At 41.1% G+C, this 24,822-nt stretch overlaps 1 protein-coding gene across 2 annotated transcripts in view; it reads left to right on the forward strand.

Annotated features, from left to right (window-relative positions):
- Positions 1–24,822, forward strand: part of FRAS1 (Fraser extracellular matrix complex subunit 1) — a 533,887-nt gene that overhangs the window by 381,667 nt on the left and 127,398 nt on the right. For both annotated transcript variants that reach the window (XM_055434121.2, XM_055434122.2), the window contains 4 exons: positions 599–752; positions 10,378–10,556; positions 16,096–16,212; positions 23,035–23,149. In XM_055434121.2, coding sequence (XP_055290096.2) covers positions 599–752; positions 10,378–10,556; positions 16,096–16,212; positions 23,035–23,149 — 565 coding nt within the window. The remainder of the gene's footprint in view (positions 1–598; positions 753–10,377; positions 10,557–16,095; positions 16,213–23,034; positions 23,150–24,822) is intronic.

The following is a 24,822-nucleotide window of genomic DNA, read 5'->3' on the forward strand; positions in this document are numbered from 1 at the left end:
TTTTCGACAACATTTAGCAGGAATAGGACCTAATAACTTGCACTCCAGTACTCGTGCCTAGAAAATCCCATGGATGGAGGAGCCTGGTAGGCTGCAGTCTGTGGGGTCGCTAAGGGTCAGACACGACTGAGCAACTTCACTTTCACACATTGGAGAAGGAAATGGCAACCCACTCCAGTGTTCTTGCCTGGAGAATCCCAGGGACGGGGGAGCCTGGTGGGCTTCCGTCTATGGGGTCACACAGAGTCGGACACGACTGAAGTGACGCAGCAGCAGCAGCAGCAGCAGCAACTTATATTTTTAAAGACTGATACCTTATTTTTTGTTGTTCTTGTTGTTCAGATGTGGCCAACTCTTTTGTGACTGCATGGTCTGTAGCCTGCCAGGCTTCTCCGTCCTTTGGATTTTCCAGGCAGGAATATTGAACTGGGTTGCCATTTCCTTCTCCATTCCTTCTTCTGACCCAGGGATTGAACTTTCATGTCCTGCATTGGCAGGCGAATTCTTTACCACTGAGCCACCAGGGAAGCCAAAATCACCGAGGGGGCACCCAGATACGAACCAGGGAACCTAATGCTGTTCTCTCTCTTTATTCTAGAATGATCGAGGCCTTCGGCTTGTGGCTAATTCAATGGTGTGGGTTCCAGAAGGTGGGATGCTGCAGATTACCAACAGAATCTTACAGGCAGAAGCTCCAGGTGCCAGTGCCTCAGAAATCATCTACAAAATCACACAGGACCACCCCCAATTTGGTAACTTTTTTTTTTTCCCTTTGTCATGATTTCATCATTGCTTTCAGTGGTCTTAGACTTGCTTCTGTGTGATGTCACACAGCCAGGTTGTGTTTCCAATGAGCTTGTCTTTCAAACACATCCCCTTTAAAGAAAGAATAATCAAAGAGCGCAATCACACTGTGTCCATATCAGGTACTAGGTAGTATGCTGAGTGATGTAAATATAGTATATTTAAACCTAAAATGTAAGTTTTAAAACAACTTCCCTTTAGAGCCAATGCACCTGAGGGTGAGGATAGAGCACAGTGGGAATATGAAAAACTGAGGCTCTTTCTTCATAGACGGTGGGAGCTAAATTAGTCCAGACTTTACTACCATACAAATTAGCACTTTGCATCAAATTCACTGACTATTTGAATAATAATCCCCTAAGGAGAATCCCTTGATATCTCTGATTTTCTTGAAAAGATCTCTTGTTTTTCCTATTCTGTTGTTTTCCTCTATTTCTTTGCATTGACCACTGAGGAAGGCTTTCTTATCTCTCCTTGCTATTCTTTGGAACTCTGCATTCAGATGCTTATATCTTTCCTTTTCTCCTTTGCTTTTCGCTTCTCTTCTTTTCACAGCTATTTGTAAGGCCTCCTCAGACAGCCATTTTGCTTTTTTGCATTTCTTTTCCATGGGGATGGTCTTCGTCCCTATCTCCTGTACAATGTCACGAACCTCCGTCCAGAGTTCATCAGGCACTCTATCAGATCTAGACCCTTAAATCTATTTCTTACTTCCACTGTGTAATCATAAGGGATTTGATTTAGGTCATATCTGAATGGTCTAGTGGTTTGCCCTACTTTCTTCAATTTAAGTCTGAATTTGGCAATAAGGAGTTCATGATCTGAGCCACAGTCAGCTCTTGGTCTTGTTTTTGCTAACTGTATAGAGCTTCTCCATCTTTGGCTGCAAAGAATATAATCAATCTGATTTCGGTGTTGACCATCTGGTGATGTCCATGTGTAGAGTCTTCTCTTGTGTTGTTGGAAGAGGGTGTTTGCTATGACCAGTGCGTTCTCTTGGCAAAACTCTATTAGCCTTTGCCCTGCTTCATTCCGTGCTCCAAGGCCAAATTTGCCTGTTATTCCAGGTGTTTCTTGACTTCCTACTTTTGCATTCCAGTCCCCTATAATGAAAAGGACATCTTTTTTGGGTGTTAGTTCTAAAAGGTCTTGTAGGTCTTCATAGAACTGTTCAACTTCGGCTTCTTCAGCGTTACTGGTTGGGGCATAGACTTGGATTACTGTAATATTGAATGGTTTGCCTTGGAAACGAACAGAAATCATTCTGTCGTTTTTAAGATTGCATCCAAGTACTGCATTTCGGACTCTTTTGTTGACCATGATGGCTACTCCATTTCTTCTAAGGGATTCCTGCCCACAGTAGTAGATATAATGGTCATCTGAGTTAAATTCACCCATTCCAGTCCATTTTAGTTCACTGATTCCTAGAATGTCTACGTTCACTCTTGCCATCTCCTGTTTGACCACTTCCAATTAGCCTTGATTCATGGACCTAACATTCCAGGTTCCTATGCAATATTGCTCTTTACAGCATTGGACCTTGCTTCTAGCATCAGTCACATCCACAACTGGGTATTTGACCTAACAGAAGCAGAAGATATTAAGAAGAGGTGGCAAGAATACACAGAAGAACTGTACAAAAAAGATCTTCACGATGAAGATAATCACGATGGCGTGATCACTCACCTGGAACCAGACATCTTGGAATGTGAAGTCAAGTGGGCCTTAGAGAGCATCACGATGAACAAAGCTAGTGGAGGTGATGGAATTCCAATTGAGCTCTTTCAAATCCTGAAAGATGATGCTGTGAAAGTGCTGCACTCAATATGCCAGCAAATTTGGAAAACTCAGCAGTGGCCACAGTACTGGAAAAGGTCAGTCTTCATTCCAATCCCAAAGAAAGGCAATGCCAAAGAATGCTCAAACTACCGCACAATTGCACTCATTTCACACGCTAGTAAAGTCATGCTCAAAATTCTCCAAGCTAGGCTTCAGCAATATGTGAATCATGAATTTCCAGATGTTCAAGCAGGTTTTAGAAAAGGCAGAGGCACCAGAGATCAAATTGCCAACATCCACTGGATTATGGAGAAAGCAAGAGAGTTCCAGAAAAACATCTATTTCTGCTTCATTGACTATGCCAAGGCCTTTGACTGTGTGGATCACAATAAACTGTGGAAAATTCTGAAAGAGATGGGAATCCCAGACCACCTGACCTGCCTCTTGAGAAACCGGTATGCAGGTCAGGAAGCAACAGTCAGAACTGGACATGGAACAACCGACTGGTTCCAAATAGGAAAAGGAGTACGTCAAGGTTGTATATTGTCACCCTGCTTATTTAATTTATATGCAGAGTACATCATGAGGAACGCTGGGCTGGAAGAAGCACAAGCTGAAATCAAGATTGCCAGGAGAAATATCAATAACCTCAGATATGCAGATGACACCACCCTTATGGCAGAAAGTGAAGAGGAACTCAAAGGCCTCTTGATGAAAGTGAAAGAGGAGAGTGAAAAGGTTGGCTTGAAGCTCAACATTCAGAAAACGAAGATCATGGCATCTGGTCCCATCATTTCTTGGGAAATAGATGGGGAAACAGTGGAAACCGTGTCAGACTTTATTTTTTGGGGCTCCAAAATCACTGCAGATGCTGATTGCAGCCATGAAATTAAAAGACGCTTGCTCCTTGGAAGGAAAGTTATGCAGCCTAGATAGCATATTAAAGAGCAGGGACATTACCTTGCCAACCAAGATCCGTCTAGTCAAGGCTATGGTTTTTCCCGTGGTCATGTATGGATGTGAGAGTTGGACTGTGAGGAAGGCTGATCGCCGAAGAATTGATGCTTTTGAACTGTGGTGCTGGAGAAGACTCTTGAGAGTCCCTTGGACTGCAAGGAGATCCAACCAGTCCATTCTAGAGGAGATCAATCCTGGGTGTTCATTGGAAGGACTGATGCTAAAGCTGAACCTCCAATACTTTGGCCACCTCATGCAACGAGTTGACTCACTGGAAAAGACTCTGATGCTGGGAGGGATTGGGGGTAGGAGGAGACGGGGAAGACAGAGAATGAGGTGGCTGGATGGCATGACCGACTCAATGGACATGAGTTTGGGTGAACTCCGGGAGTTGGTGATGGACAGGGAGGCCTGGCGTGCTGTGGTTCATGGGGTCGCTAAGAGTCGGACACGACTGAGCGACTGAACTGAACTGAACTGAACTGAAGGAGAATCCCAGGGACGGGGGAGCCTGGTGGGCTTCCGTCTATGGGGTCACACAGAGTCGGACACGACCGAAGTGACTTAGCAGCAGTAGCAGCAGCAAGGAGATCAGCCGAAGAATTGATGCTTTTGAACTGTGATGCTGGAGAAGACTCTTGAGTCCCTTGGACTGCAAGGAGTCCAACCAGTCCATTCTGAAGGAGATCAATCCTGGGTGTTCATTGAAAGGACTGATGCTAAAGCTGAAAATCCAATACTTTGGCCACCTCATGCGATGAGTTGACTCACTGGAAAAGACTCTGATGCTGGGAGGGATTGGGGTCAGGAGGAGAAAGGGATGACAGAGAATGAGATGGCTGGATGGCATCACTGACTCGATGGACATGAGTTTGAGTGAACTCCGGGAGTTGGTGATGGACAGGGAGGCCTGGCATGCTGTGATTCATGGGGTTGCAAAGACTCGGACACGACTGAGTGACTGAACTGAACTGAGGCATCTGTCCTACAAAATAATGATATATGTGAAGAAAGATATATATTTAAAACACCTGTTTTAATTAAAAGCATTACAAGGTGTTGAAAAAATATTTAAATAAATAAATCCATTTTACAGAGAGCATAACTTGTTAAAAGTCACCTGGCTAGCATTATGTCAGTTTAATGTCAAAGTTCAGGCTCTTAAACTCTACCTTGTATCCATCCCTGATTTTTTTTTTTTTTTTTTTTTTGCCACCTGGCTTGTGAAAGTTCCCCATCCAGGAACTGAATGAACCCTGGCCCCAGCAGTGAAAATGCCAAGTCCTAATCACTGGACCACTAGGAAATTCCTTCTCACCTGCTTTCTTCTTGAGACTTTCTTTTTTTTAAAAAAAAAAAAAAAAGTCTTTACATAAAAACATTTCTCAAGTTTTCCATCATTACTTCTACTTCCAGACAGATAATAGAGTGTGATAACCTAGAAATGATAGGTAAAAGAGATGAACAACTAAAAGGCACTCATAGCTGATCCCTCAAGGATACAGAAGAATCTTCAGGTGCAAGAAACAGAGAAGGAACTGCAAACCTGGGCAGGAACTGATGACGTGTCTTCTCTGAGACGGTTTGTGTTTGTCTCAATAACATGAGGAGCTTGGGATTTAATGCCCATGCAGAGACAGAAAGCTGGAATTAAGACAAGAAGCTCACCAGCACAGCTAGATGGCAAAGAAACTACCAGTGTTTCCCAGGTCTCAGAGTAGAACCAAAAATGCCTACTAAGAATTCAGAACTTCAGGCCTGTTTCTCCTGAAGACCCAAAGTTCTATTATACCATTTGCATTGTCCGAGAAACCCATAGCTGAGGCATTAATGTGAAAATTGATCTCAGGCCAATGATACTACTTGAGTTCCTTGTAGAAAAAAGTAGAAACTACTGTGGAATGTTCACTCTTAACTCCAGACCACACAGATTCTCACAGATAAAAACGCTGAAGATTAGCTCAGAATTCAGAATTACAGAACATATGAGGAAACAATCTGTAGTACCATAACCAAAACAAGCAAGAAGATTAAAACTCAAAGAATTTCAAATGAAGGAACTAGCTTACAAAAACTATGAAATAAGCATATTTGAAAAGATTTTAAAACTCAGAAGAAGGAATTGAAACTATAAGGAGATAAAATGCTATAAAAACTAAAAACAACAAACAGGCATATTTTTTAAAAGAAATAAGTAATTACTTGAAAATGAAAATTGTAGTCATTAAAATTGCTTGGTGTGATAAATAGTAGAGAAATAATAATTCATTTTTCCTCGGGTTATCAGATTCTTAAAACTATGTATTTTCTCTGGTGAAGAAAAAATTAACTTAGTATTATTTAAGAATAACACTACAGTCCACAAAGGCACTGAAAGTCATAATCTAATCAATAATTGACAAAATTATAAAACAGCCAGTCTAGCTGGACTGTAGTTTATCATGGATGTATAACCTTGAGGAAGGTAAGTGGACCCTCTTGAGCCATAGGTTTCTTTGAAAGATGAAACTAGATAATTTTTTTAAATTTGTACTTAAAAATAATTTTAGACTTACTGAAAAGTTACAAAAATAGTACAAAAAAGCTCTTGAATATGCTTTAACCGCTTCCCCCAATATTAACATCTTATATAACCATAGAACAATGGGCTTCCCTGGTGGCTCACTTGGTAAAGAATCTGCCTGCAATGCAGGAGACCCAGGTTCGATCCCTGGGTGGGGAAGATCCCCTGGAGATGGAAATGGCAACCCATTCCAGTATTCTTACCTGGAAAATCCCAGGGATAGAGGAGCCTGGCAGGCTACAGTCTTTGGGGTGGCAAAGAGTTGGACGTGACGAAGTGACTAAACCACCGCCACCACCATAGAACAATAATCAAAACCAGTAAATCAATACTACTACAATGCTACTAATTAGTTCACAGACCTTATTCAACTTTGCCATATTTCACCCACTGATTTTAAGCTAGACAATGTTTAAGTCTTTTCAGCTCTAAAAATCTTTGACTCATTTGATATATTAAATTTTTTGCCTTTATCTTGATCATAAAAACAATCAAGATGTTAAATTTCTTAAAGGTATCCCACCCCATTATTCTGTTAAAGTATTAAATGGAACAATGCTCAATGATGTGATTTTTAAGTGGTTTCAGTTTGATTAATGCCATACAGACTTGATTTTGACCCTTTTCTACCATAACTCTCTTAATTAACTTCTTCCTAGGAACATAATCCTATTTCTGTGTGTTCAGAGCTCCCCACTGGTAATAATCAAATCACATTAACCTTAGGAGCCATTCAAGAGTGAAAAAGGTGGTGGGAACCAGAAGCCCACTTACCACAAATCTACTTACATCCATCTATCCTGGTTTTATGAATTATGGAGCCCTTACCTCAGTGCCACCCTCACTACTGTGTCACATTGGAATGTTCCAGTTGAGCTTTAGGCTTTGGTGAAGACCTGACTCACTGGAAAAGACTCTGATGCTGGGAAAGGTTGGGGGCGGGAGGAGAAGGGGACAACAGAGAATGAGATGACTGGATGGCATCACTGACTCTGTGGACATGAGTTTGAGTGAACTCCGGGAGTTAGTGATGGACAGGGAGGCCTGGCGTGCTGTGATTCATGGGGTCGCAAACAGTCGGACACGACTGAGCAACTGAACTGAACTGACTATGTATCTGAGTCCAAGGTAAATTGCTCGTGTAGTATATGCATAAAGGACCTTCATTCCACTATTTGCAGACTCACCACTTTTTTCAAATGTAAGTTTAGGCAAGTTGATTAATATGTGTACCTTTTGCAGATTTGAGAGTAAATTAAATGAGATAGTTTTATTGAAGTAACTTGAGTATCATTGTAGGGAGAATCTGACTTACATTGCCAACTCTAAGTTATTTAGCATAGTGTAAGGAAACTTCATTGCAAGTTATCTCAACCCCAAAATAATTCATTGTGATTCCAATTCTTAAAACCTATTACATTTTCCCTTCAAGATTCTTGGTTAAAATATTGACTTCAGTATCAAGGAAATCACTAGTAGATATCATTTTCTGTTTATAAGCCTGGACTGTTTTTTAAACCTGGATTTTCATATATTTGAAGAATCATCTCCTTGTATTTTGTCATACTATGATAAAAGCAGAGATGAGTTATAATGCAAAAGCTCTCACCTGGAAAGAGTGAACCCCACAAAATATCAGTATTTCTCTCTGTCTACTTGTGGCTTGTCACAAAGAGACCTTGAATGCCACATAGCCCATGCTGAATTCCTCATCTTCTCTTCTACCAGCTCATCCCATTGGTGGCCGCACTTCCTTACTCATCACCCAACCTAATAGGTGATTATCTGATTCCTCCCTCTTTTGTACCCTTTACAGCCACACTTGTTAAGTTATGTTGTTTCCACTTCCTTAATGATTCTAGTATCTGTTTATGTCTTTCCGATCTTACCTCTGTTTCTTGAGTTTATTTCATCTGGGTTTTGCAGCAACTTTGTAATTGGTCAAACTGTCCACATAAAAATTAGCTACTGTTGTTATTGGTTTTATAAATTAAAATCCAGCCTCTTTCAAGAACTTTCACATACATTCTGTGTTCTACTAAATCAGTTCATGCCATTAACCTACTGAAACTGTCACAGTGGCTCCCAGTTGCTTCTGGGGCTGATCTCCAGAGGCAGGAACTGCATCCTACTGATCTTTGAGTCCCCCATCCCAAAGGGCTGACCACAGTAGTTAGCCCCTAACAGGTGCTCACTGACTGTTTACTGAGTTGAAATTAATGGGATTAGTCAATATCTTATGATTCTTGTTAATCTGCATAGTAAGGCAATGGGTTTTTTTAATCTGGAAAAATAGGTTTATTTCATTAGGACTTGTTAAGAAAACCCTGCTTAATTAGCTTTCCTGTTATAAAGCAGAATATCAAGGAAATTGATCTTTAGATATTTTTCTACTCTCCACATTTTCATTGTGGAAATCTCCTCTCAGAATATTTTGCTACTACCCACATTCATAAGCAGTCCACATCCTGGCAAAGCATGTTTATTAACCAGGTCTTATGAACAGAAGTTGAACCAGCAAGAGATGGATAATGGAATTTGTGACTTAGGTACAAATGAGAAACAGTCCAAGAAAGAACTAGAGTGAGTTGATTCTATACATGATTATTTTAATAAGAATATTGATGTTTTTCTATTACTTCAGTATTTCGTCACTATCCAGGATATTATGTTCATTTTCAGCTTGAATTTAGTGCATATTAATGTTAGAATCAGTATTTTCTTTAAGAAACTAATTTCTCTAGAGTAATCAAAGTGTACTGTTAATCGCCCAATATGTCTAGTGTTCTAAGATCTGTTTTTTTTCTACAGAACATGTAAAAGATATGTGCATTTTCTTTCTTTCTCTCTCTCTCTCTCAAACACACACACACACACACACACACACTCTTCTCTCCCTGTTAATATCAGAGTGATAGACAGGCTTCTTTCGGATTTACTGTTAGATTCATTTTCACAAGAGTGTGACTTCCGTTTTTTTATTTTTTTTTAATTGAAGGATAATTGCTTTACAGAATTTTGTTGTTTTCTGTCAAACATCAACAAGAATCAGCCATAGGTACATACATGTCCCCTCCCTCCTAAACCTCATCCATTCTTCTCCTTGGCCTTCACTTGAAGGAGCATTCTCCTTGTGAAATTTTGATTGTTTCTATAACACCTCTGAATTTGCAATCTCACTTTAAGAATATAGTAGCTCCAGGTGAAGAATAAACAATAGAAACAGATTGGTGGTGTTGGTGGTGGTGTTAGATGTAGATTTCATTACTTCAGTTCTAATAAAGTTTAGAGAGTGAAGGGGGAAAAAACATGATCAGTTATTTATCAAGGTAAATGTTGGTCTGTGAACATAAAACAATCATGATGGGTAACAGAGTTTCATGACTAGGAAAATGAGCTTCAGATTCAAATCCCAGCTCCTCCACTTCGGATCTGCATGCTGCTGTTGCTGCTGCTAAGTCACTTCAGTCGTGTCCGACTCTGTGTGACCCCATAGACGGAAGCCCACCAGGCTCCCCCATCCCTGGGATTCTCCAGGCGTCTTGAACTTTTCTGAGCACAAATTACTTTGCCTTTAAAATGCAGATGATAGTAGCATCTTTAGGAGGATTCAGTAACACAGTGATAAGGATAACCAACATTCTTTTTAAGCACCTGTGAAGTATGTACTATTACTCTGTTTTCACCAATAAGGGACAGAGACTTACAGTACATAAGTAAGCTCACCCAACTCAATGTGGTGGAGCTGGGTTTGAACCACTGTGCAATGTGCTTCACGCAGAACCTGTCATATGCATTCCAGTATTAGCTATTATTATTTTCATTGTATAGAACTCTTCCAAGAATGCTTTTTTTCTGATTTTTTTTCTAGTTTCCCCTTTTGTTTACAGCAAAAGTTTCCTGGTTAGAAAACATTTTCTGTTCATAGAAAGTTGTGGGTAGAAATGAATCTATTCAATGCCAAGTATTTGCAATGTTCACGGCTATTAGAGTCTTCTTCTATAATTTTAATAGATGCAAGTCAGTAACTTCATACATGAATTGCCCTTGAATGGCTTTTAGCTCTTTTAACTGAAAGACTGGGTATTTTTTGTCTAAAGGTGGTTTTGATGACATCTACTGAGTTCTGTCTTTATGTCTTTTCCTTCACCTTAGATAAAAATAAAGAAGTGTACCATATCTTTTCTGTTAAAAAAAGTGATAGAGAAGGAGATGAGAGTTCTGATTGACTTTTCCCTTTCCCAGGGTCCTCACTAACTATGTGTTTTTCCTAGGGGAGGTGGTCCTTCTGATTAATATGCCTGCAGACAGCCCTGCAGATGGAGGGCAGCACCTGCCTGATGGGAGGACAGCAACTCCCACCAGCACCTTCACCCAGCAAGATATCAACGAAGGTATCGTGTGGTACAGACACTCAGGGGTCCCAGCCCAGAGTGACTCCTTCCGGTTTCAGGTACCCTCTGCTTCCTCAATTTTCTGATGTCTGGATGGTCTGATGCAAATAACCACCCTTATTTATAAATGATCCAAGTCATTTTCTGTGACTGCCTGCAAGTCACATTTGTGAGGAAAAACATGTAGCATCAAGAGATTTATTTTTAATTAATTTGCCAATTCAGCCTTATGATCTCTACATCATTTCATAGCAAAGAGATTTATAATAGGTAATTGCTAAAGTGTTTGGCAAAAAGTATTTTCAAAATGTTAAAATGGCATATGGAGAAAAAAATCTTACTTTCTTTTTTCAAATGTTTTTGAAACATTTACCATCTTATGATAAGGTCATGGGTTTAGCAGTCAAACTTATTGGGTTTATGTTTTACTTTTGCCATGTACTAGCTTTGGAAAAATTACTTGGGCGAAATCCTTGAACTTCAGTTTTCTCATCTGTAAAATAGGATTGTACGGATTTAATGAGTTGTAAGGATTTAATGAGTTAATACAGATAAAGCATTTAGAACACTGCCTATTAAGATTAGTCAAATACCAGTTCTGTAGACTGAATGTGTCCAACCGAAGTTCGTATGTTGAAATCTTACTCATCTATATAATGGTATATGGAGTTGATGCCTCTGATTAGAATTAGAAGAGGTCATGAAGGTTGTCTGGAGAAGGCAATCCGCTCCAGTATTCTTGCCTGGCAAATCCCATGGACAGAGAAGCCTGGTGGGCTACAGTCTGCGGGGTTGCAAAGAGTCAGACATGACTGAGCGACTAACACACACACACTGTCACACACACACACACTCACACACACTCACACACACACTCACACACACACACACACACACACACACAAGGGTTGTACCCTCATGAATGGGATTAGTTTACTTAGAGGAGTCACAGGAGTGCTTGCTTCCAATCTCTGCTGCCCCCCATGGGGATACGATGAAAAATCTGCAATCTACAACCCAGAAGAGGGCCCTCACTAGAACCAACCATACTGGTACCCTGATTTCAGACCTCCAGCCTCCAGAACTGTGAGAATTACGTTTCTATTATTTAGAAACCACCCAGTCTATGGTATTTTTGTTAGAGTAGCCTGAGCAAACTGTGGCAACCAGACCATAAGGCTGCTGCTGCTGCTGCTGCTAAGTCACTTCAGTCGTGTCTGACTCTCTGTGACCCCATAGACGGCAGCCCACCAGGCTCCCCCGTCCCTGGGATTCTCCAGGCAAGAACACTGGAGTGGGTTGCCATTTCCTTCTCCAGACCATAAGGCTGGTTTAACTTTATTCTGTCAGTAAATTACAGAACAAGAAATTATACTGGGCACATTCTCTGTTATGAAATATGATTAGAAATTAATAATAAAAGGGTAAAAAAATCAAATCATTTGGAATTTCTAAATAATTCCTAATTCTAAAACTATTAAGAAATATTGATTAGGAGGAAACAATGTATCAAAACTTAAATGATGTGGACAAAGTAATACTCAGAAGAAAACTGATGGCCTTAAGCTCATATTATTGAGCAGAAAGGCATGAAAATGAATGGCCTAAATATTAAATTCAAGAAGCTGGTGAAGTATGAGAGAAGCAAAAGGAAAACATCAATAAACATAAAAGAGGAATTGACTAATTATAAGATTCTAGACTTGATAAATCGGAGAAGGCAATGGCACCCCACTCCAGTACTCTTGCCTGGAAAATCCCATGGACAGAGGAGCCTGGAAAGCTGCGGTCCATGGGGTCGCTGAGGGTCAGACACGACTGAGTGACTCCACTTTCACTTTTCACTTTCATGCATTGGAGAAGGAAATGGCAACCCACTCCAGAATTCTTGCCTGGAGAATCCCAGGGACAGGGGAGCCTGGAGGGCTGCCGTTATTGGGGTTGCACAGAGTCGGACACGACTGAAGTGACTTAGCAGCAGCAGCAGACTTGATAAATAAGTACAAAATCTGAATCTTTGGAAAGACCCATATAGTTAGAGAAACCTCTGTCAAGGACAATTCAGAAATGAATAATTGAACAGAAATACAAAGGAATGAGGAAGTATGAATGAGAAAGAATATTTTAAACACAGAAACAGAAAAGAATTTAGGAACGCATCAGAGAAAATACAAAGAGGGCCTCGTGATCAGTCAAAGCAACTTAACAATCCCGCTAAGTCTGAGCCCGTTTCCTTTGCCTAGGAATCCAGTTGGGGATAAACTATCACTACAGCTCACCTTGTTAAAATTATTTTCCACACTAATAAGCAGCAGGGTCCTACTGTTTAGCACAGGGAACTCTGCTCATTGTTATGTAGCAGCTTGGATGGGAGGGGAGTTTGAAAGAGAATGAATATATATTTGTCCCTGATGGCTCAGACAGTAAAGAATCCGCCTGCAACGCAGGAGACCCAGGCTTGATCCCTGAGTCAAGAAGATTCCCTGGAGAAGGAAATGGCAACCCACTCCAGTATTCTTGCCTGGAGAATTCCATGGACAGAGGAGCCTAGCAGACTACAGTCTATGGGGTCGCAAAGAGTCAGACACGACTGAGCAACTGCCACTTTCACGTCATATGTACGGCTGAGCTCCTTTGTTGTCCACCTGAAGCTATGACAACATTGTTAATTGAGTATACCCCAGTGCAAAATAGAAAGTTAAAAAAAATTATCATCCATCCTGTTCCTGGTGCCTGGTACACATATCTTCATCGTCCAATTTATATTGTGTAAAAAAATGTGCTTTCCCAGAGAGCTGCCTGAAATAAACCTGGAAATCATTAAAATGAGATTACACTGAGCACACTGAATGTCCAGTGAGTGCGCAAACATGACGTGCCCTTTGCCCAAGTTAATATTTCAATTTTAGCAGCTGGGGACTCAGCAGTCCTCAGGTAACGAGTCAGAAGAGAGGCAAAGACCTCAATCAAAAGGAGTCACCTCGGCAAACTAGAATCCTCAGACCTGCCTTTGCCTTCATAGGCATCAATATGAAGAATATCATCAATATGGAGCATTTCCCTGGAAAGAGATTCTCAGCACCTGCTAAAATGATATTTGATTGCTTTTGCAAGTTGGTTACTAAGTAGGTTATTATAAAATAGCAAAAGTTATTGATTTTTTGAAAACAAATTCACTGGAGTTTAAGACCTAAAACATCATTACTTAGAAAATGGTTCCCTTTGGAGAGTCTTCACACGTTTTGCTCAAAATGTATTTAGGAGGCCTACCTGAAATCTCCTTCAAACTCTGTGGAATATTCTTTAGAATATCTTCAATAATAACAATGTATCATCCTTGGGAAGTGAATTTTAAAATATAACCCAATAGCCAAAAGTCATGCTGACTCATATCTGGTAGAAAGAAGAGTAGTATTATTTTTGGTTAAAACAAGGACGAATTACGAAGTAACAAGCTCAGTTTTCTTACATGTTTTGTGAAGGCTTTCCAATAAGTGCATTTTGAATACTGACAACATCCTTATTCTAAGTATGAAACAACTCTTTCAGATCATATTCTCTTGCATGTGGAAGCTTTGGTATGTATGTTTTTAAAGTCTCATTATTTGATAGGCTTACCTCATATTTTGATGTGACGTGACACAGACTCTGTACCTATGTGCTAAAATAAATGGTTAGCAACTTTTCCCATTCATCATTTTAGTGTCCCTTGGGATTTTAGACTATTTTTTAAAAGATGCCATTCTAATGGTTCTTCTCTTTGTCCCTTTTTTTCCTTTCAAGCAGAAAATACAATACAATGAGTTGCATGGATTTAATTTCATTTTAATGTTGATATGCTGTCATGAGCCGTCAATGCAGTCCATCTGTTACTTTGCATCTAAGACTTGGGATTTATGCAATGCGAATGTTGTGAAAAAATTAGAGCATGGCATAGTGAGAAGAAAGCAGGCACATTTTTGGCCAGGGAAGGTGCCCTGGTTTTTGGCTTATTCGGATCACGTTGACACAGCCTCAGGGGATGTGGTTTGAAAAGGACCAAAGTATTTTATAGCAATATCTTTGCTAGGGAAGCTAGAATCGAGTCCCTTGCTTGGTAGTGTGCTCACACCTCACTACCTGCAGAGTTCCATTCCTTTTCTTCAAGAATTGGGAGAATGTAACTTCCTCTGTCCTAATTTCCTGAAGCTTCCAAATTGAGTCACCACGGTCAGTAGGAAGATCAGGAACCCACTGACCTAGTTTTAAATACTGGTCCTTAGTGGCTTTTGACCTTGACACCTATAACTTTTTGACTTTCAGTTTCATTGTCTGTAAAAAAGGAAATAATAATATCTACTCGGTGGGTATTCAGTAAAAAAATTTTGAAAAGTAGCTTGTACATTGCTGAGGCTATGATAAATTCTCTGTCGCTAAGTCACTAAGCTGTTGTTGTTAGTATTATTTATGGCGACACTATGAGATGTCTTCTTGGAAACATGTAGATATTCTGCAACTTGAGCTCTGCAGAGAAGTAAGCTTTCCTGTAGGATGTAACTTTAGAAGACATAGAGAAAGGGCTGCTGTTCTACCTTTTTCTCAGGATTTACAAAACCCTGCTCCTTCTCATCGGAGAAGGCACTGGCAAGCCACTCCAGTACTCTTGCCTAGAAAATCCCATGGATGGAGGAGCCTGGTAGCCTGTGCGTGCGTGCTGATTCGCTTCGGTTGTGTCCGACTCTTTGTGACCCCATGGACTGTAGCCTATCAGGCTCCTATGTCCATGGGATTTTCCAAGCAAGAATACTGGAGTAGGTTTCCATTTCCTCTTCTAGGGGATCTTTCCCACCCAGGGATCGAACCTAGTCTTGTCTCCCACGTTGGCAGGCAGGTTCTTTACCACTAGCGCCACCTGAATGCAATTCCACATGGCCACTTGAGCCTGACCAATTCTTCTAACAAGCACAAGGAATAAAGAAAGAAAGCAAGTTTAAGGGAGTGGTTAGGTAGCACCGAGGAAGGGGAGAGACTGCACAGCAAACCATCATTTTCAGTATGTTTGAAACAAGAAGGAATTGATTTTGTGACCACTACCCTAATTGTAAATGCTTTTAATCTTGCCTTGCAGTGATGAGGCTGGGATTTAGCATTTATAATCTAAGTGTAGATATCTGCACTGGGTAAAGATTAATGTGGAATAAACATCACGTACGTAATGTGTTGTATACGTTCATAATGAGACATTATGTAGCTATCAAAATTATATTTTCAAGAATGTTTAATGATATAGCAAAATATCATAATATTAAGTAAATATTTAGAATATATACTTATATATAAAGATTCACATATGCATAGCAAAAAGATTAAATTGAAATGCAATGGTATATTCATTAGTATTTATTGGTAGTGAAATTCTTGATGGTTTTTATTCCATATTTATACTTTCAATTGCCTAAAATGTTTATTTTAAATGAATCTTAAAATATGAAGAGCAGAACAAATATTGTAATGCAGGAGCATATAGAATTCAAAGACAGATGGTTCAAAAGGGAAAAAGTAAACACAGGCAAACTACTCTGCCCCTCAGAGTCTCACTGGCGTGCCATCTCTTTGCAGGTGTCCAGCACCACAGAGGCCCACACCCATCTGGAGAGCCGCCTGTTCAACATTGCCATCTTACCTCACGCTCTGGAAGCACCCCAACACTCTCCAGGATCTTCTCTCCACATGACAGTGAGTTGGGTGGGAGGGCTCGTGGTTTTTGCTTGGAGGAGGTAGGCTGATGATCTCTACATGCGTGCTAAGTTATTTCAGTCATGTCCGACTCTTTGTGACTCTATGAACTGTAGCCCGCCAGGCTCCTCTGTCCATGGGATTCTCTAAGCAAGGATAGTGGAGTGGGTTGCCATGCCCTCCTCCAGGAGATCTTCCCAACCCAGGGATTGAACCTGTGTCTCTTAGGTCTCCTGCATTGGCAAATGAGTTTGCTTTTACCACTAGTGCCACCTGGATGAGATTTGACTTAATGCTTATTTTGGAACACAGACTCTGGGGTCACCAATGCATGCCAGCCCTGTGAACACATTTCTCATTGATTTGAAAAAGCAGTTAAAATTACCAGGGTGAAAGGAAGATTAGAGGAAATCTATCCCAACCTCCCATCCATTGCTGCTGAACTTTTTACAGCATTCCAATCATGGGCCCACTCCCTGAGTGGTGTTTTTCAATTGCTAAGTCATGCTTTACTCTATGGGGTTGCACAGAGTCAGACACAACTGAAGCGACTTAGCAGCAGCAGCAGCCCGACTCTTTGCAACCCCTTGGACAGTAGCCCAACAGGCTCCTCTGTCCATGGGATTAACCAGCAAGAATTTGAGGGTAGGTTGCCATTTCCTCCTCCAGGGGATCTTCCCCACCTGGGGATCAAACCTGTATCTCCTGAATTGGCAGGCAGATTCTTCACCACTGAGCCACCAGGTACTCGTTGAATACCTGGATAGATTTTCAGGCTTATATCCATTTGATGATTACTGTTTGGGTATAAATGTTTAGCCAGTTTAGAGCTCTACCTAGCTGGAGAAACTGTTCTTTGTTTTAAAAGTCCTGTTAGTTGTTTTGGTAGGACTACATTTCACTTTAACTGTTGAAAATCCAAACTGAAATATGCTCTAAGTGCAAAATACACACCATATTTCAAAGCCAGTATTTAAGATAAGTTTAAATATATCAATATTTTAAATATTTTAAGTTTATTAATATTTTTATACTTTCACATAAGTATATTATTCAGTTCAGTTCAGTCGCTCAGTCGTGTCCGACTCTTTGCGACCCCATGAATCACAGCACGCCAGGCCTCCCTGTCCATCAACAACTCCCAGAGTTCACTCAAACTCATGTCCATCGAGTTGGTGATGCCATCCAGCCATCTCATTCTCTGTCTTCCCCGTCTCCTCCCACCCCCAATCCCTCCCAGCATCAGACTCTTTTCCAGTGAGTCAACTCGTCACGTGAGGTGGCCAAAGTATTGCAGTTTCAGCTTTAGCATCAGTCCTTCCAATGAACACCCAGGATTGATCTCCTTTAGAATGGACTGGTTGGATCTCCTTGCAGTCCAAGGGACTCTCAAGAGTCTTCTCCAGCACCACAGTTCAAAAGCATCAGGTCTTCGGCGATCAGCTTTCTTCACAGTCCAACTCTCACATCCATACATGACCACGGGAAAAACCATAGCCTTGACTAGACGGACCTTGGTTGGCAAAGTAATGTCTCTGCTTTTTAATATGCTGTCTAGGCTGGTTATAACTTTCCTTCCAAGGAGTAAGCATCTTTTAATTTCCTGGCTGCAATCAGCATCTGCAGTGATTTTCAAGCCCAAAAAAATAGTCTGACACTGTTTCCACTGTTTCCCTATTTCCCATGAAGTGATGGGACCAGATGCCATGATCTTTGTTTTCTGAATGTTGAGCTTCAAGCCAAACTTTTCACTCTCCTCTTTCACTTTCATCAAGAGGCCTTTGAGTTCCTCTTCACTTTCTGCCATAAGGGTGGTGTCATCTGCATATCTGAGGTTATTGATATTTCTTCTGGCAATCTTGATTCCAGCTTGTGCTTCTTCTAGCCCAGCGTTTCTCATGATGTACTCTATTAGCATGTTACATAAATACGTTTTTGCATGTTGGAATTGTTTTGTTTGAGAAAACATGTTATCAAAATTTTAAAAATAAATAAATAAAAGTCCTGTTAGTAGTTTTCTATTAGAAATATCAGGGCTTCCCTGATAGCTTAGTTGGTAAAAAAAATCCGCCTTTAATGCAGGAGACCCCAGTTCATTCCTGTGTTGGGAGGATCCCCTGGATAAGGGATAGGCTACCCACTCCGATATTCTTGGGTTTCCTTTGTGGTTCAGCTGGTAAAGAATCTGCCTGCAATGCGGGAGACCTGGGTTCGATCCCTGGGTTGGGGAGACCCCTTGGAGAAGGGAAAGGCTAGCCGCCCCAGTATTCTGGCTTGGAGAATTCCATGGACTATACAATCCATGGGGTCGCAAAGAGTTGGGCACGACTGAGCAACTTTCACTTCTATTATAAAAGTTTCCTGGAAAAAGTGATGTCTATGCTGACTGATGCTAAAGCTGAAACTGCAATACTTTGGCCACCCCATGCGACGAGTTGATTCACTGGAAAAGACTCTGATGCTGGGAAAGATTGGGGGCGGGAGGAGAAGGGGACGACGGAGAATGAGATGGTTGGATGGCATCACCGACTCTGTGGACATGAGTTTGAGTGAACTCCGGGAGTTGGTGATGGACAGGGAGGCCTTGCGTGCTGTGATTCATGGGGTCGCAGAGAGTCGGACACGACTGAGCGACTGGAAAAAAAAAAATGCTGACTCCAGAAAAACAAGTAGCAAATTTTCAAAAAGTCTGGGGATGGGGGGACAGGTTGGAAGGATTTGAGGGGTGAGAGCAAAGAGCATCACCAAGCATAGAAAGAACACATACGAAGACCCAGAGGAGAGAGGCAATATGATTGTTGGGAAAATTGCCAACAGTTCAATAGGACTGGGGACATAAGAGAGGCAGAGGAGATTGGGGGTGTGGAGGTCTGTGAGCTGGACCACAGAGGGACTTTGTGTGGGAAGGAGTGTGGACACATGGAAAAGTTTGAAGCGTGGTGACAGCTAAATCAGTGCATGAAGCTTAGTTCAGACAATTAGCAATTCCACCATAACCCTTTATCTACAGGACGTGTAATGCCAGAATCCTCTTGTAGACAGAGCCACAAGCACAAAGTCCTTGTCAATGAATCATCAGAGATCCACGTTTCAGTTAGCGTCCACATAATTACTCTCCAAAGTGGTGTAGCAGCCCTGAATCGCAACAAAGACAGCAGGTAGAGTTTTAGAAATTATGGGTCTGGGACGTGACAGAGACATAAAAGGGGAAACAGAAAGTATTTAATGAATAGCTGGTATCGGCATTTCCACCGTAAACCATAATTTAAAGAAATCATAATTCAGCAACACTATAAAGTCTATAATTCATCATTCTGACTAGAGGAACTTGAATCAGAATTTTCTCTAAAGTGTAAAGAAAAATGTGCATACACATTTCTTGCCAAATGCTAATGCGGTGTTATTTTGAGTTTAGAAGGGAAAATAAATGGGTCAGGAGCCATGAAGATGGCGTCACTCCTGCTCTGTGGCTGGGAACCTCTAACAACTTTTAAACACACTTAACCTTGAGGGTCTCAAGTTAGGTCTATCCTGTGTAATTTAGTGTATCACAGAGATTAGTCTACTATAGAATGTGATCAAGCTGTCATTTCATTTCTTAAAATATACATGGTTATGTTTCTTTAGACATTAATTAGGGCCATTACTATAGGACATACAAACTAATCTGTGACAAAAGTGCATTCTCAATTCAGCAATTTGGGTTCACCTAGCCACGCAAGTTTTGCATGTATTTGGTAGACACATTATCAATACATATGCTAGATTCACACATGGTATATTTGTGCATGTGTTTTTAAGGGTAAGCGTCTGCCTGTCCGTTCTTTCAGTTATTCAATCACAAACACTTTTGGGCCCCTAATTTATGCCAAGTTCTGTGGAAGACCTTGGAGACTGAGTGATCACATAATACAAACTGTATTCTTTTTTATTGAAATATAGTTGATTTACAATGTTATGTTAATTTTTATCAAGCACTCCCATGTACTGTACATGCAATGCTTGAGATCCATGAACAAACTAAAATCTGTATTCTCATGGAGTTTACATGAATAGACAGTAAGTTATAAATAACTCTCATGTAGCATGTTAAGGAGAAGCATTGTGATAAAAGTAAAAGTAGATCAGAGTCAAGAGGATTGGAAATGTAGCAGGGGAGACCTAGGTTGTAATTTAAATAAGGTTGTCAGGGTGGGCTACTTTAAGCCAATGACCTTTAAAGAAGGACTTGCAGGAGGTGAGGAAGAGAGAGAGCTGTGGAAATCCCTTAGGAAAGGGCATCCCCGACCCAGGGAACCATGCATTTAGAGGCATCAGGCTAGGAGCATGCTTAGATATTCAAGGACCAGCAAGGAAATCAGTCTGGCTGGAGCAAAGTGAGTACAAAGCAAGAGGAATCGGCATGAATGCAGATGTGCAAAGTTAATGGAGTGGAGGGTGGCAGACTGGGGGAACAGATTGTGTCTAGCCACACAGACCATTGTAGGGACTTAACTTTATTCTGAGTAACATGGAGAGCCATTGCAGGGTGTTGGGCAGAGGCCTAATGGCCTTTTTAAAGGCATTCACTGGTGGCTATGCTAAAGTAAACTCTTGAGGAGAGGGCAAGAGAGCAGGTGGGAGGCCATGGTGGGAAGCCAGGTGTGGGATCTAGCTCCCAGCAGGGTGGTGGCAATGTCATGGGAAGAAATGGTTGGATTCTGGATGTATTCAGAGGTAATATGGGTATTATGAAAGCCATTATTCTGTAATCTTCTTATGCTGACAGTTTAATAGAAAAGTGTCTTCTATAATGATTTCCATGAAATTTAATCTCACATTTCTTACTGTTTCATTGATAAATATTGAACATTCCAAATAGCCAATATTAAAATTGATTATGCTTTGATGTACCTCCACCTCAATATTGCTTTCTTGAGAGAATCAAGTCCTTGCTTTTTCTATTTAGTGTCTGTTTCTATTAGTAAAGAAATTATATCAATAAATTCTGTAATAAAATGTCTGCTTTCTTGGCTATAATGCATTTCTCTTTTCCATTGTTCTGTGTTCATAATAATTCCCTTTTCTTATCACTTTATTGTTTTAGAGACATCTAGATTTTCAAAAATATCCCATAATACCTTGAGAATGTTCAGTTATTCTGATGGTTTTGAGATTAAAAGTTAGCAAACAGTATTAAACAGTGCATTCAGCCTACACTTTTTGTCCACGTATCTGTGCCTACATGTGTACCCGTTTACAGATGTATGCACACATGCATGGGCTGTAAACACCTTGCATAGGGTGTATATTTTTCTTGTGTTGTCCTTCCCTGTTTTATTTGAGAGAGACCAGCTGCTATTTGCAATTCTGATTTTCCTTGCTCATTACATTCCAGACCTGAACAATGACTTGAAATATGACTCTGTACTAGAGGGGGTTGTCCTAACCTGCAAGTGCTGCCTCTCCCCAGGACAAGTATGGCTTGGGTACAATTACAAAGCAACTGCAACCTTCAGTCTTTTCATCGTTAAAAGGAAGAACACCATGCCCTCCTCCATGAGACTTCCTGAGCCCTTCTTATTCATTTCCTAGATGGGAAATTTTTTGGGCTTCTGAAAGTAATAGAGCTTGAAAGAGCAGTTTGTTGTTCAGTCACTCAGTTGTGTCCAACTCTTTGCGACCCCATGGCCTGCAGCACTTTAGGCTTCCCCATCCTTCACGATCTCCCGGAGTTTGCCCAAACTGACGTCGTTGCCATCCAATCATCTCATTCTCTATTGTCCCCTTCTCCTCTCTCCCTGAATCTTACCCAGCATCAAGGTCTTTTCCAGTGAGTCTATGAACAGTATGAAAGAGCAGGAGAGCATGTCAAACTCTAACCCTTCAGGGATCAATTAAAAAGAGCCTGTGATGAACCAGATATTTTTGTTCTGTTTTAGTATCAATATATGTGACCTAGGCAAAGGGCCCATGTTCAATTTTCTCCTCTCCAGTCTGCTTTTGCTGCTGTTCCCAAATCTCTGTTAAGCCTGATCATGGAATTCTGAACCTCTCTCTTCTTTAATGTTGTCACTGTTAATGGGTTGTGAACCCACACAGGTGAATGGATAGTGAGAGCTGTATACACATTGACTTTCCAATTAATTTCACTTGACTCCTTCATTGGGTCCTGAAAGCTAGAAGCAGAAAGCAATATCTGGTTCTTTAGAAGAGTACAATGGAGACAAAGGGAAATACTATTTCTATAAGCTTTAATAAATACGTAGCTCTTAAACCTCTGAACGCCAGTGGTGAGCCTCTTTGGCATTTGAGGCAAGTTCACCTTTAGCCGTTGGAAACCATCAAAGTTAAAGAAAAGAATGCATCACAATTGCCATCAGCAGCCTGGGGGGTTGGGAGAAATTCTCACCAGATACCATCTTAGCCCATTAAATTAGAGGAATAGAGCTGTGAGGATCCAGCTGTGAACAGTAGAATCACCAACTGTGATGGTTTATTTCCAAACATGCACCGCTGTGAGCTCCAACCAGGAATAAGTGATCATATTGGGACTCCCACAGCATGTGCCGGCATACACCCGGGAGGCCAAGGGCAGGGGACAGAAGGGTCAGGTGCAAGACCCGAAGAGAACTCTGTAACCCTGAGAGATGCTTAAGGCAGGGACAAGTCTGAAATGTGGGAGAGCCTGTCCTTCTTTTGAACTCTCAGAGAAAATTTTGCTCTCTGTGACGAATTAAAAAACCCAGAGGAATTTTTTTTTTTTAATGGGTTTTGTTTTTGTCTCTGGCTTTTGTTTTCATCACACCATTTTTTTCTTCTTCCCTCTCAAATTTTGTGTAGGCTCGGGAAGATGGCCTGACTGTGATCCAGCCTCATTCTCTCTCCTTTGTAAACTCTGAGAGGCCAAGCAGAAAGATAATATACAACATCACTCTACCTCTGCATCCAAATCAAGGTAAGACAGGCAGTAAGTGATCTTTTGAGTGATGCTCTTTGTCTTTTATTGTTGACCAGCCTTAAAAGCTCTGGAATTCTGTCTGCTTCTACTTGTTGAGGATTTAAGGAGTAACAGTTATTCATCACCTCTGAGTTTAGAGCCAATTGAGAGGGAGACACTATGGTCGGACAGGTGGAGATGAATGTGTCAGCTTTGGTACTGACAGAGCTGTACTGGAGAGCTCAGTGTGCAAATAACTTCATCACTCTTTGAGCTTCCCCACCATGTGCAGGCCCAGCTGACAGATCTAAGCACTCCTGTAGGGACAGAGCCTGCCTTGGTGAGGCTGTCGTGAGAGAGAGTGGAATAGAGTCAGCATGTGCTAAGGACAAACTGAGATCATGGTTTATGGTCCCATCACTTCATGTCAAATAGATGGGGAAACAATGGAAACTGACAGACTTTATTTTCCTGGGCTCCAAAATCACTGCAGATGGTGACTGCAGCCATAAAATTAAAAGACGCTTGCTCCTTGGGAAAAAAGCTATGACAAACCTAGACCGTGTACTAAAAAGCAAAGGTATCGCTTTACTGACAAAGGTCCACATAGTCAAAGCTGTGGTTTTTCCACTAGTTGCATACAGATGTGAGAGTTGGACCATAAAGAAAGCTGAGCACTGAAGAACTGATGCTTTCAAACTGTGGTATTGGAGAAGACTCTTGAGTATCCCTTGGATAGCAAGGAGATCAAACCAGTCCATCCTAAAGGAAAGCAACCCTGAATATTCATTGGAAGGACTGATGCTGAAGCTGATGCTCAAGTACTTTGGCGACCTGATGCAAAGAGTCTACTCACTGAAAAAGACCCTGATGCTGGGAAAGACTGAAGGCAAAAGAGCTGGGAAAGACTGAAGGCAAAAGAAGAGGATGGCAGAGGATGAGATGGTTAGATAGCATCAGCGACTCAATGAGCATGAATTTGAACAAACTCCAGGAGATAGTGGAGGACACAGGAGCCTGGCATGCTGCAGTCCATAGGGTTGCAAAGTCAGACACAGCTTTGCAACTGAACAACCACAAAGAACAGGGAGCTCTGCCAGACAACCCAGCGGGGCTGACCCACACAAACTCAGTTTTCCCTCACGTGGATAAGTTACTCCTCCTCTTTCTTTTTAACCAAGGTAATGAATACTGTTTATGAATTCTTTAAGTTTACATAGTGCTTCTACATATTAATACCCTGTGAGCTTCAAAAAAAAAAACAACAAATATGTTTACAGTAGCATTATCGGTCACCCAGATGAATTCTCCAGGCCAGAATACTGGAGTGGGTTAGCCATTCCCTTCTCCAAGGGGATCTTCCCAACACAGGGATCGAGCCCAGGTCTCCCACATTGCACATAGATTCTTCACCAGCTGAACTACAGGGAATCCCATCAGTTCTGTACCCATGAAATTTAGAAACCACAGGCATATCTTTAGCCCCTAAGATATTTGTAACTTCATGATAATCCGGTTCTTCGAATAATCAAGATCCACGTTATTGTTGTCAGAAATCATCACAGAGACTATGCAGTTTCTGAAGGAAAGAAAGTGGATTGAATAAAAGTCTTTACAGCCTCACCAGGAGACCGGTTTGTGCCATTTTGAAGCGACTTTCACCTTTGAGCTTGAGTTTAATTGAGAGAATC

The sequence above is a fragment of the Moschus berezovskii genome, chromosome 5, assembly GCF_049115385.1.
Source record: "Moschus berezovskii isolate FMDL1 chromosome 5, NW_MosBer_1.0, whole genome shotgun sequence".
In the NCBI taxonomy this organism is placed as follows: Eukaryota; Metazoa; Chordata; class Mammalia; order Artiodactyla; family Moschidae; genus Moschus; species Moschus berezovskii.